The sequence below is a fragment of the Nanorana parkeri genome, unplaced genomic scaffold, assembly GCF_000935625.1.
Source record: "Nanorana parkeri isolate BGI_ZX_2015 unplaced genomic scaffold, ASM93562v1 scaffold952, whole genome shotgun sequence".
Lineage (NCBI taxonomy): Eukaryota > Metazoa > Chordata > Amphibia > Anura > Dicroglossidae > Nanorana > Nanorana parkeri.
In genome coordinates, this window is record NW_017307220.1 from 279,092 (window position 1) to 299,987 (window position 20,896).

Below are 20,896 nucleotides of genomic sequence, written 5' to 3' on the forward strand. Positions count from 1 at the left end.
GGCAGAGCCAGCTGTCACTCACGCAGGATCCGTTTCAGCTGTGGCGTCTCAGTATACGGTGAGCTGTAGCTCGCGGTATACTGACCTTTGGGTAGAGGGAGGATGCTAGTTTTGTCCTCCCGTTACCCTTTGGAGAACTATGGGGAAAAGCCCTAACCCCATAGTTCTCCTTTAAGTGTTAGGTGTTATTAAGATTCAGCATTGGTTGGATTGAGATTCAGTATTGATTGACAAGGTAAGGGCTAATTTTCAAGGTTAGGTGAACCGAAAAAGCAACTATGTTACTAAAGTAGAACTGGCAAAAGGGTCCCCTAGAAAGAAGATCATAAATGCTCACCTTTCCCAACACCCATGCTGCTGTATGTAATGACATTGTAATAAAGAGACAATTGCCACCTGAAAAACTTTGCAGGATTTGACACTTCCATGAGTGTCAATTTCCTGGTCCCCTGCTGTGTGCAATAGTTTGATCTGCAGACCCCTACATCACTACTATGTCCTGTAGTAACATAGTGGTCAGCGGAACGAACCACTGAGCACAGCAGGGGACTAAGGAAGCGACACCCTCTGAAGAGGCTTTATTTGGCCATTCTATTCATATACAGTAGTGATGGGCATTAAGAGAGTTGACTATTTACTATCTTAGTTGAAAGGGACCCTTTGTTGCCAGTTTTAGCATTAGAGTAACTTTAAGGGTTAATTTAAAGAGGTTGGGATTAAGTTTTAAGGGTTAGGGGACTGTATTAAGTGTGAGAACTAGGTTCTGGACATGTGGGGGCATCAAAAAACCAGCACTACAACCAGGTGCTGGACTCTTGGCATTCAAAGCCTACCATAATGCTAGGTTTCCATTCATGTAATATGTATATGGCAATGAGACAGGTGTCCATATACAGTCTACTCTAAAACACTGTGACCTCGCCTCACATGCAATAGATTAGCCTTAAAGAGAACCTCTACTGAGAACAATACAGGGCCTGTATTGTTCTCAGTAGAGGTTCTCTTTATTGCTGAGCTCACCTGAAAATGTGGTTATTTCCATTTTCTTTTAAACATGCACAAATTCATGAATTTGATTCTACAATCTGTCAGTTTTTGATAATACAATGGATATTTCCAGTGACAAGTCCTCAGAGCCCCAGAGCAACCCTGGAAAACAGAAATAGTTGGCATTGATGCCCTAAATCCCACTCACCATAACCTTGCGCAGCTTGTAGTTTCGTGCCCTGATGTCTTGCATTAGCATCTCGAATGGAGTAAGTTGGTATTCGGTGGGCAAAGAATTAAACGTCTTGTCCCGCACCTTCTTCAGCTGCACCCCATGTCGCAGATCTCTCATCAGCTGCACCCACAAACGAGCCTGCAGAGCACACGACACCAAGTGTGACACACACAGCACGGAGAACAAGGTCCTGTGTACGCAGCCATGCGTCAAACATGTGCAACATAGAATATACTCCGTGATGCAGAGCACAGAACAGAAAGCAAAACAGAGACCAAAAGAAGTAATGCGTGTGACACAACGATCGCAGGACATGCTGTCACACAAACGCGTGCATAGGACAGAAAAGATTGTGCTCAGTAATGTGTACACCTCTATGGAGCACTCACTTCATACTTAGATATGAGGATCTTACAGGTGAGGCTGTCAAACATCTTGCACACTGACTCATACACCTGTCTGCTGTCCAGAGAGCTTTAAAACCTGTGCAGGGCCAGCGTGGACTGAACTTTGGGCACTGAGGCGGGATCAAAGGACTATGATCATAAAAAGATTGCATCAGTATATCCAGTTGATAAATGTGTTGATAGTATTCAGAATATGAATTGTAATTTATCTCTCCTTTTTTTTTTTTTTTTTACATTTTGATGCACATGTTTATGCAAACCAAGCTGTCCAGGTAAACTGGTAAATAGTGATGTGCAGGGGCTTGGTGTGAACCCAGTTCATCTGAGTTTGCCCAAGTCTGCAAAAATCTGTGATTGACACACCCCTCCCAGACCAATCAGTTGTGCTGTGCTGACCTCATCAATGGGAGGAGGGGGTGTCAGTGACAGTTTTGCACGGACTTACTAAGGCCAACTGGATTCGCTCCCACCCCACGCATATCCCTTCTGGTAAGGGATGGGACAAACTAAAGCACACAGTGGAGCTTGGGCCATTATTGCCACAGTTTACTATGGTATCTATTGTGAGTAGTGATGAGGCTGGAATTGGTGTGAACCCAGTTGCCCAAGCCCACTGAAAACTGTGACTTCCAGCCCAATCAGTTTCGGAAAGGCTGCCCCGCAGCTATTTGTCACAAGGGGGTAGGGAATGCCCAAGCTGCAACTCCCGCCGCTGATTGGGCCGGGGGGGAGTGGAGGTCACTGAACAGTTTTTAGCGGACTTGAGTGACTCAGGTGAACTGGTTTCACACCAGGCCCAATCTCTCCTATTATTGTGAGCACCCGCTGGCAGCGCTATAGTTTGTCCCATCCCCTGTAAGGTCTTGATCACACAGGAGGTGAACCTTACTGCGATTCTGAAAAGCGATCGGCAATGGATTGCATTTCGGAGCCAGTTGAGTAGTGATCTGCAGGTTTTAGGAGGTGATACTGCCACCTCCTTTTTGCCTTTTTCTCGTTCTTGATCCTTGTAGGGTTTTTACTTTGACACAACGCACCACAACTACGTGCCAAGCGTTTGGCACATGGATGCGGTCTGGTCCCATTCACTTCAATAGGTACGTTTGGCAAGCATCTAAAGGTGACGTGCCACACCGCAAAGCATTGCAGCTATGGGAATGTATACGGATCTGAGTGGCCACCATGTTAATTTATAGGTAGGTGGTCGTTTGCTCTAAAAATGCACACCTTAATGTGTGCATCACTACAGAGGATTTTAACGCATATTACATGCCTTAGTGCCATTGGTTTTGAATGCCACCCCAACACACTAAGGCAAAGCAGCTCCAATGCACATGTGTTGCATCGCATCAAACAAGCGGAAATGCACTTTCGTGCATTGTAGTGCATTGTGTTGACAAAAATGATGCATGTTTGTTTTTTGGACGTTTGGTGCATTGCCATCCCATTCATTTCAATGGGCTTAATGCAACACTTACAGTCATCGTAAGCCCGCCCCTCAGGGGGGCTGGCTTGCGATGATCGAGAGTACGATCTGCCTGTCCAAGATGGGCAGATCGTACCTTTTTTTAAGTACTTTACAACCATCGCAAGACTAAGGTCTTGCGATGGTTGTACAGTGTATGGCCACCTTTAGGAGGCCAACAACCCCTAAGTGCAAGTTGCCTTTGAATTGTATGTACAGCCAAAACTTCTGTTTTGGATGAAGTGTGGAAGGGTTAGAACCTCTGTAAAGGGTAATTATTGCTGGGGAGATTCAGCCTCTCTATTAGCACTGGTAATCATGGTCCCGGGGACAGAAAGTGATGGGAAACCCAAACCCTTAAGTTTGCCCAACGACAGAAATCTTCCAATGCGGCCACCTGTTCTAGTGACAACTGTCTAAGAGGGAAGTTCCCTTCACTTGCTGGAGACGTCCTCTCTCTTCTTGTTGTTTTCATGAGGCTGCAAGTTACATTAAATCTCCCAAATACTAATTTCCTACTCCAAAACTAGCCTGGGTTATATCCCAGAGATGGTCCTATAGAACCCAATGGGGAGGCTACTGCACAGGCACGGCCAGCATACTTAATTTCTGGCTGCAAGATGCAAACAAACATCACAGACTTGATTGCAAGGTAAGTTTGCGTTTAAGGTGGGATAAGGTGGGCTAGCTTAGCACAGCAGACAGGCAGGTGGGCAAAAAGGTAAGTGTACTTTGGTGAAAAGACGTATTCTTTACCAATACAAAAGAAGTGGTGGAGTGGTAGTGATAAGGTCATGTAGTGTACCGCTTTCATAAATCAAGCCACGTTCATGCTTAGAGCTTCATCATATCTCACCAGGTTCAAGACATTTACATTCATCACTCTTCCTTACCCAGTCCGTATTCTGCAAGTTCACAAGTCCATCTGGCTCAATTTCCTCCACCTGCATCTTCACCAGCACCTAGAGAAGAAATATTTGAATTAGCTTTGTGTTTCCTACAACAATTCATCCGAAGAACTAGGTGTTGATTGTTTTCTCTCCATTCGCTCACCTCTTTGGCCTCCCGGATTTTATGAAGGAACGCTTGAAGCTCCAACGTCTCTGCAAACAGAGCCCTGCAAACCGCCTGGTAGTGGACAGGGGCCTCCTTAGGTTCTGGAAGGTGGGAAGCGCAGAAGCGAAGGGCTGCCGTATAGCTGCGCACCACTCGAGGAGGACCTTCTTCATCCTCATCCTCTGTGCCTTCATAGCCCTCATCTGCCATGGTGCTTTCTGAATCGCTGGCAGCCATGAGGTCAATGAGCAGTTCTAGCTGCGGGCTAAGCTCTCGTTCTTCGCTCTCATCCAGCCCCCAGTCCAGCGCCCGGTATATGGCAAAGCCCAAGCACTGCACCATCTGTAATAGAGGAGAAACGTTAGTTGTGATGTTGTAAGACTTACTTGTTACAGACGACAATAGCCTTGTCTGAATAAAGCGAACCTTGTACAAAATGCAAGGTCACATATGTGGCTGCATATTGAAAAATTATTTATGAAAATACTCTCCTTACTTGTGTGTTCTGACCACTTCCTGTTTCTGACATCACTGGGCCTCACAGAGGGATCTTGGGCAACTTAGGATCCCAATTTTCATGAGGGGACACTACTGCCCTGTACAAAAGCATGTTCTTACGGGATTTGGGATCCTCAATTTTCCCAAGATCCCACAAGAAGACCCATTGATGTCACCTCATCTAGAAGAAAGTGCCAGAAGCATGGAGTAAAGTAAATATTTCTCCCAGAGTTCTTTTATCTCCATAATGAAGAATTTTAACAGCAAGGGGTGGGAGGCAGCAACATAAGTGGTCCACTTTGAACAGTGCTAAGAACTGTGATAATAAAATTTGGAAAGTCTGGCAAGCACATCTTGCATCTCTCATCTCATATCTACTCCATCTTGGGTAGATAAAGAGGTCTATTTATAAAACGTTTGCAGAACTATTCGCTCTGCGATGTCTGTTTTGTAGATTTGCACAACATTATGGTCACTAGATGGAGTGGAGAAGTATAGGAAACTCCTATGCTCCTCGGCTTCATCTAGTGGCCATATTGCGGTGCAAAATTTACAACACAGACATCACAGAACAAACAGCTCTGCAAACGTTTTATAAATGCACCCCTTAGCATTGTAAAGTGCAACTGACCTGGCTTAAACTAATACATGGTAACAACAGTGCTAAAGTGCTGGGCCCTTGTGGTGCCTACAAGTGTCAGTGTTAGTTTTTAAATTGATTTTTTGTTCCCGTGGACCTTCCTTTTACCCTAATCCCAGACTGTATCCCTAGGTGTCCAGCCTAATTATTGGCCAAATTTCTAATGGCCACTGAGGCAGCCCATTATAGTATTGGGCCAGTAGGAAGGTGTGGGAGGTAGGAGGGAGTAAGCAAACTCCACACTGCCTTGAAGCATTGCAGTTGTGCCCATCAGAATGCCCTGAGATTTTGGCAGAGGCATACGACAGAGGCTCGGAGGCTGTTGCAGGTATGTGAGCACCCTTTTGGTTTAGGTATTGGGCCTTTAAGACCACAATCTTCTGTCTATGAGAAGTGCATCTTGCTGAAGTGGGATTTCTTGGAAATAGAGTAGTTTTATTCTATGAACTTGGGGAAAGCAAAACCACAAAGCAATTATCCTATTTAACACTAATTAAAATTCAGAATAATGGACCAGCTTGACCTAAAACTGCTTTTATATACAGAAAATGGCACATTTCTTCTATGGAAATATGCATACTGAAATTAAGGCAAGTCTGTACCCAGGACAAAACAATAAATATAAACCCGCAGCTCGGTAGGTAGCTCCATCAAGGGACTGCTCTTAACTTGTGCAATTTGGAACGCCAGTCTCCAGAAAATCCTGGCTTCTGCATATGAGACCATGTGATACCACCTCTATGCATTTTAGTGGTAGAAGTGATGGGCTGGAGACTGGAAAACAAGCCAAGGAAGGCACTTGATGGTGTTTGCTGTCAAGCTGACTACTTCCATGCTTTCATAGAAGATGGAATGAGTTGGTGGCATGGTGCCACCCTAGGGAAGCAGAGCAGCTCTACCCTCGTCTCCAATCTTGCTGCTGGAACCTCGGTGCCCGGTAAAGCTTCCGGCAGAGCCTTCACTCAACAATAGGTAAAAAATTGGCACTTGTAAGGGTGTCTATCCATTCAAGACTTTATTTGCAAAAAGACATAAAAGCAGCCAATACACAAATGCAAACACGTTTCTGCCCCCAAACTGGGCCTTAGTCTTAGCTGAAATGCATTAGCATTTGTTTGTTGGCTGCTTTTATGCCTGTTTGCAAATAAAGTCTTGAATGGACGGACCCAGTTTTTATCTATCGCTGAGTGAAGACCCTGGTGGAAGCTTTAATGGGCACCAAGGTTCCAGCGGTAGGATTGGAGACAAGAGGGTAGAGCTGCTCCATGTTTCCATAGGGTTGCCCCATCCTGCCAACTTATTCCATCTTCCATGGAAGCATGGATGTGGTCAGCTTGACAGTAGACACCATGAAGTGCCTTCCTTGGCTTGTTTTCCCGTCTCTAGTCCGTCACTTCTACCCCTAAGTATTCTATGGACGGACCCCCTTATGAGTGCCAGTTTGTACCTATTGCATGGTGCCACCCCCCCCCCCTAAGGGGCATCAGTAGAGGACTAGAGAATTGGCAAGAGGAAGAAGACCCAACATGCCATGATACAAACCTAAGGACATCTGAGCTGCTAAAAATGCCTGTGTAGCTCTCGGATGCTTCTAGGTGCAATGTAATGCCTTGCTATAAGTACAGTACAGGTAGACTTTACTGTAATCTTATCATGTATAACATTTTATATCAATAAAATAACAAACTGAGACTTCCCCGATTTAAAACATCAGAGGGTCATAGGGCTATGTCTTCGCATGCCATCCCTTGCCATTTAGCACACCATTAATAATAACCCCTCACATGCCACTTATTTTTTCCCACTGCTTGGATTAAAAGAACATTTTTAGACACATGAACTACACTCACACCAAGCTGTACAGCAATTTATTTGCATGCAGGACATTTACAATGAAGCTGCAATCAGGTATAGTTCAAATGTCCAGATTGATAAGGCTTGATTAAGGACACTGATCCTTTCATAAAGTTGATGAATGCAGCTAAACTCATCAGAGCAACACCCCTCCCCCCCCTCCTCCTCCTCCCCCCACCGTACTTCAATCATATCTGATTACAGCTTTTACCTGAGTCTCTGTGAGTGATGAAATGGGGGCGCTCTCCGTGGTCCCTGGAGAGAGAACACAGCAACATACATTACACAGATGAGATGACTGATCTCAAAACCCACTTTGAGAAAAGCACTTTACATCAGTCACAGCCTGGGGCTACACAGCACGCATTGCCTGCAAACCACTGGGGAGTCAGTCGTCCAAAGATTCTATTCTTCCCTCTATGTGGGGACAGTCCATTTGATTAAGCCTGAATCAAACTTTAACAATAGCCCATCTTTTACAGGGAAACTCATTATATTATCAGTGTGCGCATATTGCAGTGTTCACTTTAAAGTATTTTTGTTGTGATTTTCACATTTTTAGAAGCTCGCTATTCTATATTTTTGCCATTGAGCTATAGATTTATAGATTGACCCCTTAAAAGAGAACTATGCGGTAAGTGGTTTTCCCCATAGTTCTCTTTAGGGTCACGGGAGAACATATACCAGCCTCCTCCCGTGACCCAAAGCTCAGTATATAGCGAGCTATTGCCCACTATATACTGAGAGCGCCGCGGCTGTCTCGACATTACTGTCGAGATTCACCCAGCTGCGTGAGTGACAGCTGGCTCTGCCTATCTAGAGGCAGAGCCAGCTGTGCCCGCCCCTCCCCCGTTTGTTCCTCCACTCAGCGTGGAGGATCAGAGAGGGGAGAGGGGGAATCCCTGCTGGGAGCCGTGACTGACCGGCATCGCTCACTGCAGGGAGACGATTGGGAAGTGAGCAGATCGGTGCATGTTTCTGCTCACTGCTTCTTCGTCACAGGTCGGCTCTAACTAATAATTGACTTCTCTCGAAAAGGCAGAACAACCCACTGTTAGAATTTTGCCCAATTGATGTGAATTGGCCTACGTTATAACAGTGTATGGCCAACTTAAAGTAATATTAAAGTCAAAAGGTTTTTAAGCTATTTCAAATGCTGATAAAATCACTTACAATGGATGATGCTCCATGTTTAAAAGTTTTAGTTTCCTGCAGAATCAGTTGGTCCACTGATATCCTGTTTTAGGGTGGCTCCTTTCCCTTGCAGGGTCCTATGGAGCCAGATTATGGTCCTGTGCACAACAGGAAGTTTAGGGAAGCAGAGGTGAGAGCGTTGGAGCTGTTTGGAAACATTATGGCTATACGTGCTTAGGCAAAAATGTAAGAAATACTTTTCTGGGCAATGAATATTTGTTTGATCTGGATTAATTATTCGAAAAAAAGTTTGAGCGTTTAATACATTACAATACTTTAACTGCAGTCGTTGATATACAATAATAACCACACAAGAAGTGCATTGTTATAAACCTGTCGACTCACAGACTTGCATTGTAAGATAGAGCAGTAAAGCACAACCATTGTGTAGCCCTGCAAAGCAGGAAGCAGTAGTAGTGATGAACAAATATCCCCACCCCATGTACATAAATACATGCAAACTACAGTGTATACATGGAAACAAGGTATTGTCTGTTTTTAGGATTAACACACATTGATAAATTATTTACCATACATACAATTCCTGCCTTTAGAAAGAAAATCTATAAAGTAATTGAAAAGTCCATGCAAACTATTCTGTATATCTAGTCTACTGTCTATATATCATTTCTCATATAAGAAAGCTCAAGGGTATACCATTCAAAGAACACTACAAACACAAAGAAGAAGAATTATTACTTCACATGAACTGGGCCTGATATAATATACATAGGAGACATATGTTGTCAGCACGACATCTTGCTTCAAAGCATGTCTTTATTGAGGTTTGTTCAGCTTATAGAAAAGGCAAAGTTTCAGAACCTCTCAGGGCGCCTTCATCAGGCAAAGTAAGGCCCCATTTAGACGGGTGCCTTCAGTTCCGCAGGAAAGCCATGCACGGATCCCCCACTGCCCTCAGGGAATACCATTTCCATGAAGGGGTGTACTTGGTCGGCAACACTGTTTAGGTTGGTGGTACGTGTCAAAGTAATATCCACATGAATGGCAGGACCCAAGGTTTCCCAGCAGAACATTGCCAAAAGCATCACACTGCCTCTGCAGACTTGCCTTCTTCCCATAGTGCATCATATTGCCATCTCTTCCACAGGTAAGCAACACACATCCCTGTGATTCCTCAGACCAGCCCACCTTCTTCCATTGTTCTGTGGTACAGTTCTGATGCTCATGTGCCCATTGTAGGCACTTTTGGTGTTGGACGCAGGTCAGCATGAGTACCTTGTCCAGTCTATGGCTACGCAGCCCCATATGCAACAAACTGCGATGCACTTTGTGTTCAGATACCTTTCTGTTGAACCAGCATTAACTTTTTAGCAATTTAAGTTACAGTAGCTCTTTTTTTGGATCCCAGCCTTCGCTCCCCACGTGTAGCAATGAGCCTTGGCCGCCCATGACCCTGTGACTGGTTCACTGGTTTTCCATCCTTTAACAACGTTGGGTAAGTCCTGACCACTGCAGACCCAGAAACATCCCATAAGAGCTGCAGTTATGGAGTTGCTCTGACCCAGTCGTCTAGCCATTACAATTTGGCCCTTGTAAAAGTTGTTCAAATCCTTACACTTGTCCATTTTTTCTGCTTCCAACACATCAACTTCAGGGACAAAATGTCTAATATATCCTACCCACTTCCAGATGCCATTGCAATGAAATAATCAATGTTATTCCCTTCACTTGTCAGTGGTCAAAATGTTATGGCTGGTGTATATCTTCTGTTTCATCTTAGATTGGCCAAAGCAAATTCAGTTATCCATTGGCTTTTTATCACTCTCCTGGACCCCAGAAGAAAAGATTTCCCTCCATCACCCCACTGCAGTTAAAACATAATATAATACAATATTTAACTTGGTTTTATGATCCAATATGGCTAATTGGTCCTTGCCGAATTCTCCATATTGTCCAACTGAGAAGACAGCATGTACAAGTTGAGCATAATGGCCAAGAGCGATATACTACAACCAACATTGTGTGGGAATCCATTTCTGTTCTCATTTTATGGAGAAAATCAGCAAAGCCTGTTCACTGGAAGTAACAGTTAATCCAGAGAAGGCAAAAAAACTTTATATGATCCAGTTCACTCTAACAGGAGAAAAAAAAATTCTGATCCCCGAAGGTAATTGGGTAACTCCCTTACTCTACATTCTACAATGCCAAGCATTGGGATAAGTGCCTCTGACTTCAGCCAGGATGTGGTTGGAAATGTCAAGAAGCCAGAACATCCAAGTTTAGCCTGCTTTAATCCCAGCACTGTGTATGAGCATTTGTTAAATAAACATTATCTGGCAAATGTTGACAGAAGCATGTTTTATGACAATTGATGTAATGCACGCATTAATCTAGTCATTGCACTGGGACTCGGTGTAAAGATCAGAAGAAAGGATTGTTGCCTGCCAATGGCTTGGGTGTGAGGTCAGGTAGTGAACTGTAGATAAGGTAACATGACGCTTCAACACCTTTTGACTCTTCTTTGTTTTCATTGCTCTAAGCGTCCTACACAACGCCATCCCAGTAACAAGCATGTCATGTCTAAACTTGCCAAAGACAATAGTATTTCTTCATACCAATTAGATGCTATTAGATCAGAAGGTGCTTTCTTAAAAATAAAACTGTATTGAGAATGAATATAAAGGAAGCCATTGCTGACTTCTCCTTCTAATACTGCTAATTGTTCCTAATTCACCCTAAATATGGGTGTAACATGAAACATAAAGTGCAGTTAGCTCTTAACTATGTAACAGCCATCATTACTCACCTTAATCCGCGGTTCGGCAATGGCCGTTGTCCCAGATCTCCAGCATTGAAATGTGACAAGAGGGTACCTATGGGAGCGGCTACATGCCACCCTGATGATGTAGGTTCTGGGCCTACACTAATTACAGTGCAGCCATATTTAGGTCAACAAGAAGGGCGATAAAAATAGCTGGAGACCGGCAAGCAGAATAGCTTCAGCGGACTGGTCATCACAACCAGCAAGGAAGAAGATTGTGGGCCAGATCTCTTATGGGTGTTTGGGTGTGGGGGCGGGGGCACTATTTTTATAACCTGGCTAGTTGGGCTTCAGTGCATAAGAAGTAAAATCTGATATTAAGCATGTTCATTGAATTAAGCTGATGTCAGCTTTTCCTGCTGAGCCTATGAAACGTAAGCTGCAATCTTCATGTAAGATAATGACAGTGTGCGAACGCACGCATCTGCACTCATCGCAACAGATACAAATAAAAGTCCGGCACCTGCAGACGTTCCTGAATTAGCACTGCTGCAATGGATGTGTCGCCATCCTGTCTGTACTCCTTATGGCTACTGATCCATTATAACACTAACTATGCTCACATCCAATAGCCTGGAAGGTACATTAATACTGATACATTCCTCTTGGGTAAAAAAAAAAGAAAACCAGAAAAAAAAATGGAAACCAGATACAGCCTAATTTTGCGATAACTGGCCACTGACTGTAGATGGAAGTCAGAATTTCATAAAGGTGGTAAAGATCTAATAGACATAATGGTATATTATGAGCATACATGACTAGGGGTGCACTAGGTACTCTAAACATTGCTCCTATCTAGGGGGAAAGGTAAACAGGTAAACTTCTGGTTAAATGTTCTAGTGTGAGGTCAGCCAGAAAGGTAGAATTAAGCAGAACTCCAGGAAACGCTTGCAGTTCAGGGGTAGCCCCACTAGCTTCCTTAAAGTGACGATCACTTGTATGTATACCATACCTGCTAAAGGAAGACTGCATGTACTTACCTTTGTAGAGGATTGTTTCATGGCTCATCATCCTCTGTCGGATGGGTCAATGACCCGCTACCCCCCCCACACACACTTGCTGTGGTTCCTTCCGCTGGCCTGTACCCTCCTGTAGTCACTAATAAGCAGTTGGTAGAAACCACAGTTAGCAGCGGGGGTCAAGGATTCCACACACCTGGAACTGTATAAATATTTGTAGAGGACTTTGAGCAGTAAACCAGAAGCTTTTCAAGAAATTGACCACTGAAGAGGCAAGTAAATGTACTCTTCTTTTTTGCCAAGGCATAGTCACTTTAAAGTGCAGGTAAACCCTAACTTTAAAGTATCCTATGTGGTCTCTTATAAGCTGTTTAAGCTGTTGATCCTGCCAGAGATCTTGTCAGATGTTAACTCCCGGTGCTCCCTGCCTTTGCTGAACTCTTTATCAGTTACATTCTTCCTAGCTATAACTGGGGGCCGCAGAACCCTTCCCCTCTATGTAATGGAGAAAAGGGAAGAGGCGATGTGTCTGTAGTTCTGTCCTAGTAAAAATGCTGCTCCTCTATTTGTTTGCTATTTGCTACCTGAGGCGATTTTTGGGGGGCATTATTGGGTGCTGACAGGCAATGGACACTAGTGTACTTGTTGCTGAGAATGGGGTGGGGGGGTATTGGGGGAGTTGACAGGGCCGGTGGTGGATGCCGGACCACCACTGGAAGCCTGGCGTCCTTATAGGGGTGGCCTTGAGCGTGTCACTAATCTGTCCCCTCCCAATCCCTGATGTCAAGGAAAGTGTCACCCTCTAAAACTTTCAGGTTGCGACCTTTGGGTTTTCCGCATTGGAAACAGCCAATATGTAACCCAATCAAGACAATAAAGGACAGGAAAATCTGTATTGAAGGACAAGCAGAGGTTACAGAAGAAAGACTATCAGAAGAGTGATACCAAGTCATAAGGTAATCCTAACTTTACAGTGGGACACCAGCCCAAACGTTTCTTTTATTTTGCTAAAGTGGGGCAAGATTAGAACCTCTGTTGGTCCCTGACTGTGTCCCCATTGCCATGCTTCCTTTCCTGGTGACACGACAATAGATGAGAGGAACTCTTTCAGACAAGATTAAAAACCTGATAGAGGTTCAGAAAGTTCCCAGGTAATTTAAAACAAACACAAGTCTAAGTTGGAGTTCCAACTAAACCCTTGGCAAAAATAGGTCAATATTTCCATTATTACTTCATTATTATAGCTGCTCCCAGTGGCCATGGTGTCTTTGTATCTAGGGGATGTACAGAGCCATTATCTTGTCTTCATCCTGAGGAATCATAAGTTTGTTGTGGCAGGTTTGCATCATCATATTAATCTCTGTTTTATCCACTGGAGCTCTAAACATTTCCATAGAGAAAGACTCTGACATGACCTCTGTGTCTGCTTTTCCCCACACTCCATCCAAACACCACTTGTATCATGGTATACATCCAACACAAATAACAATCTCGCCAGACAGACAAACAAACGACGCGTCTACAGCAACAGCACAATTGCCAGCTGTCCCTGCTTCTGCTTGTTTAACTAGATAATGAGTGAAGGACCACTACAACTTTAGCCCCTGTACATTCGTGCTTAGTAGTGAAACAAGCAGAAGCAGAAAGAGATGAAGGTAGATGATTATGGATTATAGCCTCTTGGGAGGTTGTATGTGCCAGCAAGCAAAGCCATGGCATGTATGGTATTTTTCTGGGGACTCAACACCTGGACTATAACAATGCGGTAAATGTGATTGCGAAACTTTACACATATGTTATTTTAGAAGCCTGGCTAATTGATGTATAATTATGAGGCATTTACCTCTGCATTGTATAACTGTTATTAAACAAAGGGCCCTTATGCCAGTTTTGTGCTTAAACTACTCCGGGAGAGGAGAAAGGTATAGAGGACCAGGGACACAGTCTTTTAGCCACAAGATGTATCTGAAGCCCAACTCCAACCAAAGTCTTTTTTTTTGTTTAGGATAAAGTAGGGAACAGTTAGAGACTCTTCTAGGTTTTAAAGCCCAGCTTGGGCTCTCCCCTCCACTAGTTCCACACCCCACCACCATTGAAAAATTCTTTATACTTATTTTCTTGGTATCTTCAGTCCGGTTCAGTGATGTCACACGTCCTCTATACTCTCTTCCTTCATTATGAAGCCCTGAACAGTATTATCCCCCAGAAATATGAAGGCCATTGTAATTAAACAATGTCACAAATAATATAGGACATTCTATAATGTGAGCCTGCATGGGCAAAGTAACAAAGTCCTTCGCTGCAGTTCACCTTTCCTTCATCCTTCCCCTGCAGCTCACCGTTTCCTTCACCTTTCCCCTACTACTCACCCTTTCCTTCATTCTTCCCCTGCAGCTCACCTTTCCTTTATCCTTCCCTGCAGCTCACCTTTCCTTTATCCTTCCCTGCAGCTCACCTTTCCTTTATCCTTCCCTGCAGCTCACCTTTCCTTTATCCTTCCCTGCAGCTCACCTTTCCTTTATCCTTCCCTGCAGCTCACCTTTCCTTTATCCTTCCCTGCAGCTCACCTTTCCTTTATCCTTCCCTGCAGCTCACCTTTCCTTTATCCTTCCCTGCAGCTCACCTTTCCTTTATCCTTCCCTGCAGCTCACCTTTCCTTTATCCTTCCCTGCAGCTCACCTTTCCTTTATCCTTCCCTGCAGTTCACCTTTCCTTCATCCTTCCCCTGCAGCTCACCGTTTCCTTCACCTTTCCCCTACTACTCACCCTTTCCTTCATCCTTCCCCGTCAGCTCAACTTTCCTTTATCCTTCCAAGCAGTTCACCTTTCCTTTACCCTTTCCTGCAGCTCACCTTTCCTTTATCCTTCCCAGCAGTTCACCTTTCCTTCATCCTTCCCCTGCAGCTCACCTTTCCTTTATCCTTCCCTGCAGTTCACCTTTCCTTCATCCTTCCCCTGCAGCTCACCTTTCCTTTATCCTTCCCTGCAGTTCACCTTTCCTTCATCCTTCCCCTGCAGCTCACCTTTCCTTTATCCTTCCCTGCAGTTCACCTTTCCTTCATCCTTCCCCTGCAGCTCACCTTTCCTTTATCCTTCCCTGCAGTTCACCTTTCCTTCATCCTTCCCCTGCAGCTCACCTTTCCTTTATCCTTCCCTGCAGTTCACCTTTCCTTCATCCTTCCCCTGCAGCTCACCTTTCCTTTATCCTTCCCTGCAGTTCACCTTTCCTTCATCCTTCCCCTGCAGCTCACCTTTCCTTTATCCTTCCCTGCAGTTCACCTTTCCTTCATCCTTCCCCTGCAGCTCACCTTTCCTTTATCCTTCCCTGCAGTTCACCTTTCCTTCATCCTTCCCCTGCAGCTCACCTTTCCTTTATCCTTCCCTGCAGTTCACCTTTCCTTCATCCTTCCCCTGCAGCTCACCTTTCCTTTATCCTTCCCTGCAGTTCACCTTTCCTTCATCCTTCCCCTGCAGCTCACCTTTCCTTTATCCTTCCCTGCAGTTCACCTTTCCTTCATCCTTCCCCTGCAGCTCACCTTTCCTTTATCCTTCCCTGCAGTTCACCTTTCCTTCATCCTTCCCCTGCAGCTCACCTTTCCTTTATCCTTCCCTGCAGTTCACCTTTCCTTCATCCTTCCCCTGCAGCTCACCTTTCCTTTATCCTTCCCTGCAGTTCACCTTTCCTTCATCCTTCCCCTGCAGCTCACCTTTCCTTTATCCTTCCCTGCAGTTCACCTTTCCTTCATCCTTCCCCTGCAGCTCACCTTTCCTTTATCCTTCCCTGCAGTTCACCTTTCCTTCATCCTTCCCCTGCAGCTCACCTTTCCTTTATCCTTCCCTGCAGTTCACCTTTCCTTCATCCTTCCCCTGCAGCTCACCTTTCCTTTATCCTTCCCTGCAGTTCACCTTTCCTTCATCCTTCCCCTGCAGCTCACCTTTCCTTTATCCTTCCCTGCAGTTCACCTTTCCTTCATCCTTTCCCTGCGGCTCACCTTTCCTTCATCCTTCCTTGTAGTTCACCTTTCTTTCATTCTTCCCCCACAGCTCACAATTCCATCCTTGTCCACTGTGTTCAGCAAGGCCCGCGTGTTGTCCAAACCAACCTGTCAGAGCTTACACAGTTTTAAAGACTCTCTGCACCCCCATGTGACAGCACTGGGCCAACATCCCGGATCCAGTGCTGTCACATATGCATAAGTATTAGGTATTGCTTCTCGCCCCTGGCAACTGAATGGAGCAATGAGGGAGCCAATGGAAGATGAGTACGTCCTGCTGGGGAAGGGAGATGTTAGGTGACCTTTTTACTTTGCCTTGCATGGGGCCACTTTACCTGCCCCCTGACATTCTGCTTGTTTCACATTGCATATGCCCATATGGCTTTTTATTGACTAATGCAAAAAGCCTATTAGAGTCATTATTTTTGTTTTTTCCCAGAGAACAGAGTTGGCATCTTATCAGAAAAATCCTTTCACATAATGGTAAGCCATCTTAATGTTAAACATAATTATACCTTTCATATACCTCCCACAGCGGCAGCACAAACGTGACTAGCTTAGTGAAAATAAATAAACACAACTAAGGGTAAAAAATTATGTCCTAGTAAAAATAAAAACAAGCCTCAAATTAAACCACAAACCTTCACAGTAATACTTCTTAAAAGGGAACCATTGACTTTTTACATGTTTTTTGATATATATGGGGATGTGATCATCTTGGTTTATGGTATTTTTATAAGTGAATGTTAATTCTTTTAAAAACTTTTTTTCTGTGTATAGATAAATATATATGTGGAGCGGCCATATTTGCTCATTACATATGCAGGCCCTATTTTTTGCTTAGTAGCCCCGCACAGGGAGTAAGGTACTCTACTGCTAATCTCTCAGTGCAAGTCTCAGCTCTGATCACATGAAAAGAGTCTTTCTGTGAGCATGGCCACATTTCGGTGGCTTCCATGCATTTTAATTGTAACAGTGGACAGTCAATATTTTACCCTCACCCACTCAATAAAGGGACATGAGTTCAAGCCCTTGGACTTGCCTGCTCTATGGACATAGGCCCACCGAGGAAGATATAGTAAGCCCAAAGGTTTACTTTAAGGTGGACCTGTGATCTGCCCATGCAGGGCAAAGCAACAGGTTCCTTTAATGCTGCCCCAACCCCTTCCCCCCAAGCATGAAATGCCCACCTTCTTTTTACTGTCACCCACTCGCCATTCCGTTTAGCCTCCTGGAGCGAGGAGAGGAAGCTCTATTTACACAGTGTTATGGTCAATCTACCCATTCAAATGTGACAGCACTGGGTGTCTGAGTAATCAATTGCCAAGTACAGGTACTGCCTCACGAGAGGGATGTGAGTGAGTCACAAGTTTCCCCATACCCTAAAGTACCAGGTGTTTCTCTTAGCACCCATTGGCTGAATTGAGTGGTGGGGAAGCAAAGTGTAGGTGAGTATGTGCTGCTGGTCAGGCCAGCATTGAAGTAAACCTGACACTTTGCACACGGACAAAGGTGCCCACTCACCTTTCAATTCAGACATTCAACTGACAATGCAACATTTTACTTATTCTGACTGGATCTAAAGAAAAAGGAAGCCTGCTGGCCATTTTCCTGATCAATTTGTTTTTTTTAGATCAAGTCAAAAAGGAATAATTGGTCAAGTTGGGAAATATAGCCTTGTTTCAATGAGGTTGTAGAAGGTAAAACAATTTAATAAAAAATTGGTTGGAAACCAACAGATTTTCTGATTGGACTTTTCGAGGAAAAAAAACAAATATGTGTGTGTTACACTAGATGAAAATACTCTGAAATGCAATTGAATTGAATCTAAAAATGGTAAACTTACAAATGTAGCCTACTGCGTTTTTTACTTTACACACAATTGCTCATATATAACATGTTTAGCCAGCATATAGCTAGGTGAACAACGTTCGAACAAACACATTACTACCAGTAGAGGGAGCCAAGGAGCTCAGAAATTGTCTATGCTCTCGGCTCCCTCTAGTGGCAGTAATGTGATGCAAACATCAGTCACCCAGCTGTACTCTTGGAGAACGTGTTATAAATCAGCCCCTTAAAGCCTATCTCTAGATAAAATAAAACTACCTTGTAGAGGAGCCAACCCCACACTGCATAGGCTAACGCCTTGTTAATGTCTAGGGTGCTACCACCCCTGGAGTATAGGGAGAAAAGGCTGCAGACGCCAGTCTTGGAGCCAGCGGTGAGGCTCAGGTAAGTAAAAGTGCTTTATGCAAGTCCCTTAGAGATTAGAAAGCAGTTAACCCTTGCAGTGCCACCGTAGCCCCACTACAAGGGTAGTTTTCTTTTCTTACCAGTAGAAGAGCTTTAAGCTGGCCATACACTAGTAAATTTTTCACGAACGTTCAAACATAAAATCTCGTCAGAACATTTAATAATGTCATCAGAGACTTCATAAGTGTCCTTTGAAAATGTCATTTTGACATGGTTTTGGAAAGTTGAGTTTCCTGAATGAAAGACACAATCACTATTAGAATTTCGATCATTCGAGAAAAAAACTTTCCATCCGGCTCTTTTGATTTTATTCGTCATCAAAAACGATCGTCGTTTTGACCCCAGTACCCCAGTACGTATATCAAACGTTCCGAAAACACATTTTGTTCTAATGGGATTCTACTAGTGTACATTGTATTGCTGTATTGCACAGGACTGTGTGCAAGGATCAGTTGATTTGCAGGAGTATGGGAGTATTTGGAATACGGTGAGCTTCTAGGCAGTTCTGAGTCACATGCGGTTTTATTCAGACAAGCACCAATCAGAATTCACTCTGGTGAACAGTGTATGACTTCTGAATGGCTGCCCCAGGTCACTGCACTGATCTGTGTTTATAAATTCTATTTTGTTTTGCATTATGAGAGGCATGTTGCATTGACTTATGTTGGCGTGCATTTATGTGCATTGTGTTGTGACAATCTGCAGACATGCTGCATTTTTATGCAATGCATTTATAATTGTTGTTGTTGTTTTTTTACAGTGTCCTAGTGTTGAGCCCGAGTTGATTGACGTTGATCAAGGCATCTGGTGTGAATGAGCCCTATAAGAGCAGCAATTATGTCTAAAGGCCCGTTCACAATATAGAGATGCGTTAATCGCACAACGTACCTAGCGTTCAGTACTGTACGCTAATTGCGTTGCATTGCTATTTATTGGATTGGATACCCCAATGCACCTTCCGGTGGCCATGTGTTGCAGCACAGCACGCGGTACCACAATACCACAATACAGTCAAAAAAGATGTGCATGCACTACTTTTTTTTACTGCAACACATGGTATGGCTGCACTGCAATGCACAGCCACTAGAAGGTGAATTGGAGTGCCATTCAAATGAATGCATGCACCACACCTAATGCACGGTACCACACGCGTTGATGCGTTGATGCGTTGTACGATAGCATGCACGAGTCAGAATATGAAATCAGAACATTGAAAGATACAGTAAATACTGAGTGTCTGTTGGGGAAAGCTGAATTGTACAAGTTTCTCTTCCTCTTAATAATAATAATTAATAATAGTAATGATGCTGCATCAAATAAAAACAAAGTGTCATCTCTGTACACACGATTAGCAGCCGTCAGACAGGTTCTGGTAGATAATGAAACTCTGGAACAATCAGCCTTATTAAAGTGCAATTATCTAAGTCTGGAGAGTGCAGTGTAAATACAAGCACATGCAGGACGTTCCATGAACACATTTCAGTGACGGCAATGACATTCTCCCATCTCCACTTGGAATTCCAGACATTTCTCCAATCCACAGACATGTGTACCTATAATGGGACCATACACAGCCCATGGATCTAAAACCTAAATGGCCATTGAAATGAAACATGAAGCTCCTTCTGAGAATTCTGCTTTGCTCGCTGTCAAGTTGATCTGTTAGCTTCAGTATTTTTAGGCTTCATTTACACCAAGACGATCCATTGTAGTGCGTTCGATGCATGTGCTTTATTGCGCTATGTCACACGTTAATACATGTTGCCTTAAGGCAGCCCCTAGATTTCCAAATTAGATGTTTACCATTTTTGGCAATGTAGTGTATTGTCTGTGAAGGTTCTTATTCATCCAGGTCATGGTTTATCTGTAAAAAAAAAGTCAAGGCAACTGGACTTGCGGTATTTTTCTTGAAGGCGTTTCACTGGTCATCCGACCAGCTTTCTCAAACTAGTAAGAAACTGGTTTGAGAAAGTAGTGTGTTACTGCGCACACTGAAAATGGAAGGCATGGCAACAGACTAATGCGTGTATAACACGCTTCCTTGCCTTGCGGTAACACCTATACAATACATCTATCTACCTATCTATCTATCTATCTATCTATCTATCTATCTATCTATCTATCTATCTATCTATCTTGTCTTGTGACTCCCACACCCAAGCACAGGCAGCAGAGAAGCACCACTATTAGGGCCCATTCACATCTATCAGTGGTGGTAACCTGCACATTACAGCAATGTACCATACACATTTTTCACTTGCACCCCAAAGCAGTGCTCCACAATACATAGTAACACACTGGTGCGTTATGGTGTGCTGTGTTGTTAAAAGTGTGCTTATCCATTTTGGTGAACGAGCAGCCCATTTAAATTAATTGCACCTAGAAAGTCCAGGAAGGGCTTGTTTTAAAGCTCATTTACTGTTTATTAAGAATGTGCAAGAACTTTAGCATTTATAGTCTGGACACAAGTTCATTTAAAACTGAACTCTAAATTACTGTAAATGTAAAGTTGCAGTGACCCCCCCCCCCCCCCGGAAGGAATAAACTTTTTTTTGGCTTTGGCCCTGGGGG

At 43.9% G+C, this 20,896-nt stretch overlaps 1 protein-coding gene across 1 annotated transcript in view; it reads right to left on the reverse strand.

Moving 5' to 3' along the window:
* SPIRE2 (spire type actin nucleation factor 2) overlaps window positions 1-20,896 on the reverse strand; it is a 46,008-nt gene that overhangs the window by 13,028 nt on the left and 12,084 nt on the right. The window contains exons 2-5 of the mRNA XM_018566495.1: window positions 7,354-7,397; window positions 4,148-4,492; window positions 3,988-4,056; window positions 1,196-1,360 (exon numbers count right to left, since the gene is read on the reverse strand). Coding sequence (XP_018421997.1) covers window positions 1,196-1,360; window positions 3,988-4,056; window positions 4,148-4,492; window positions 7,354-7,397 — 623 coding nt within the window. The remainder of the gene's footprint in view (window positions 1-1,195; window positions 1,361-3,987; window positions 4,057-4,147; window positions 4,493-7,353; window positions 7,398-20,896) is intronic.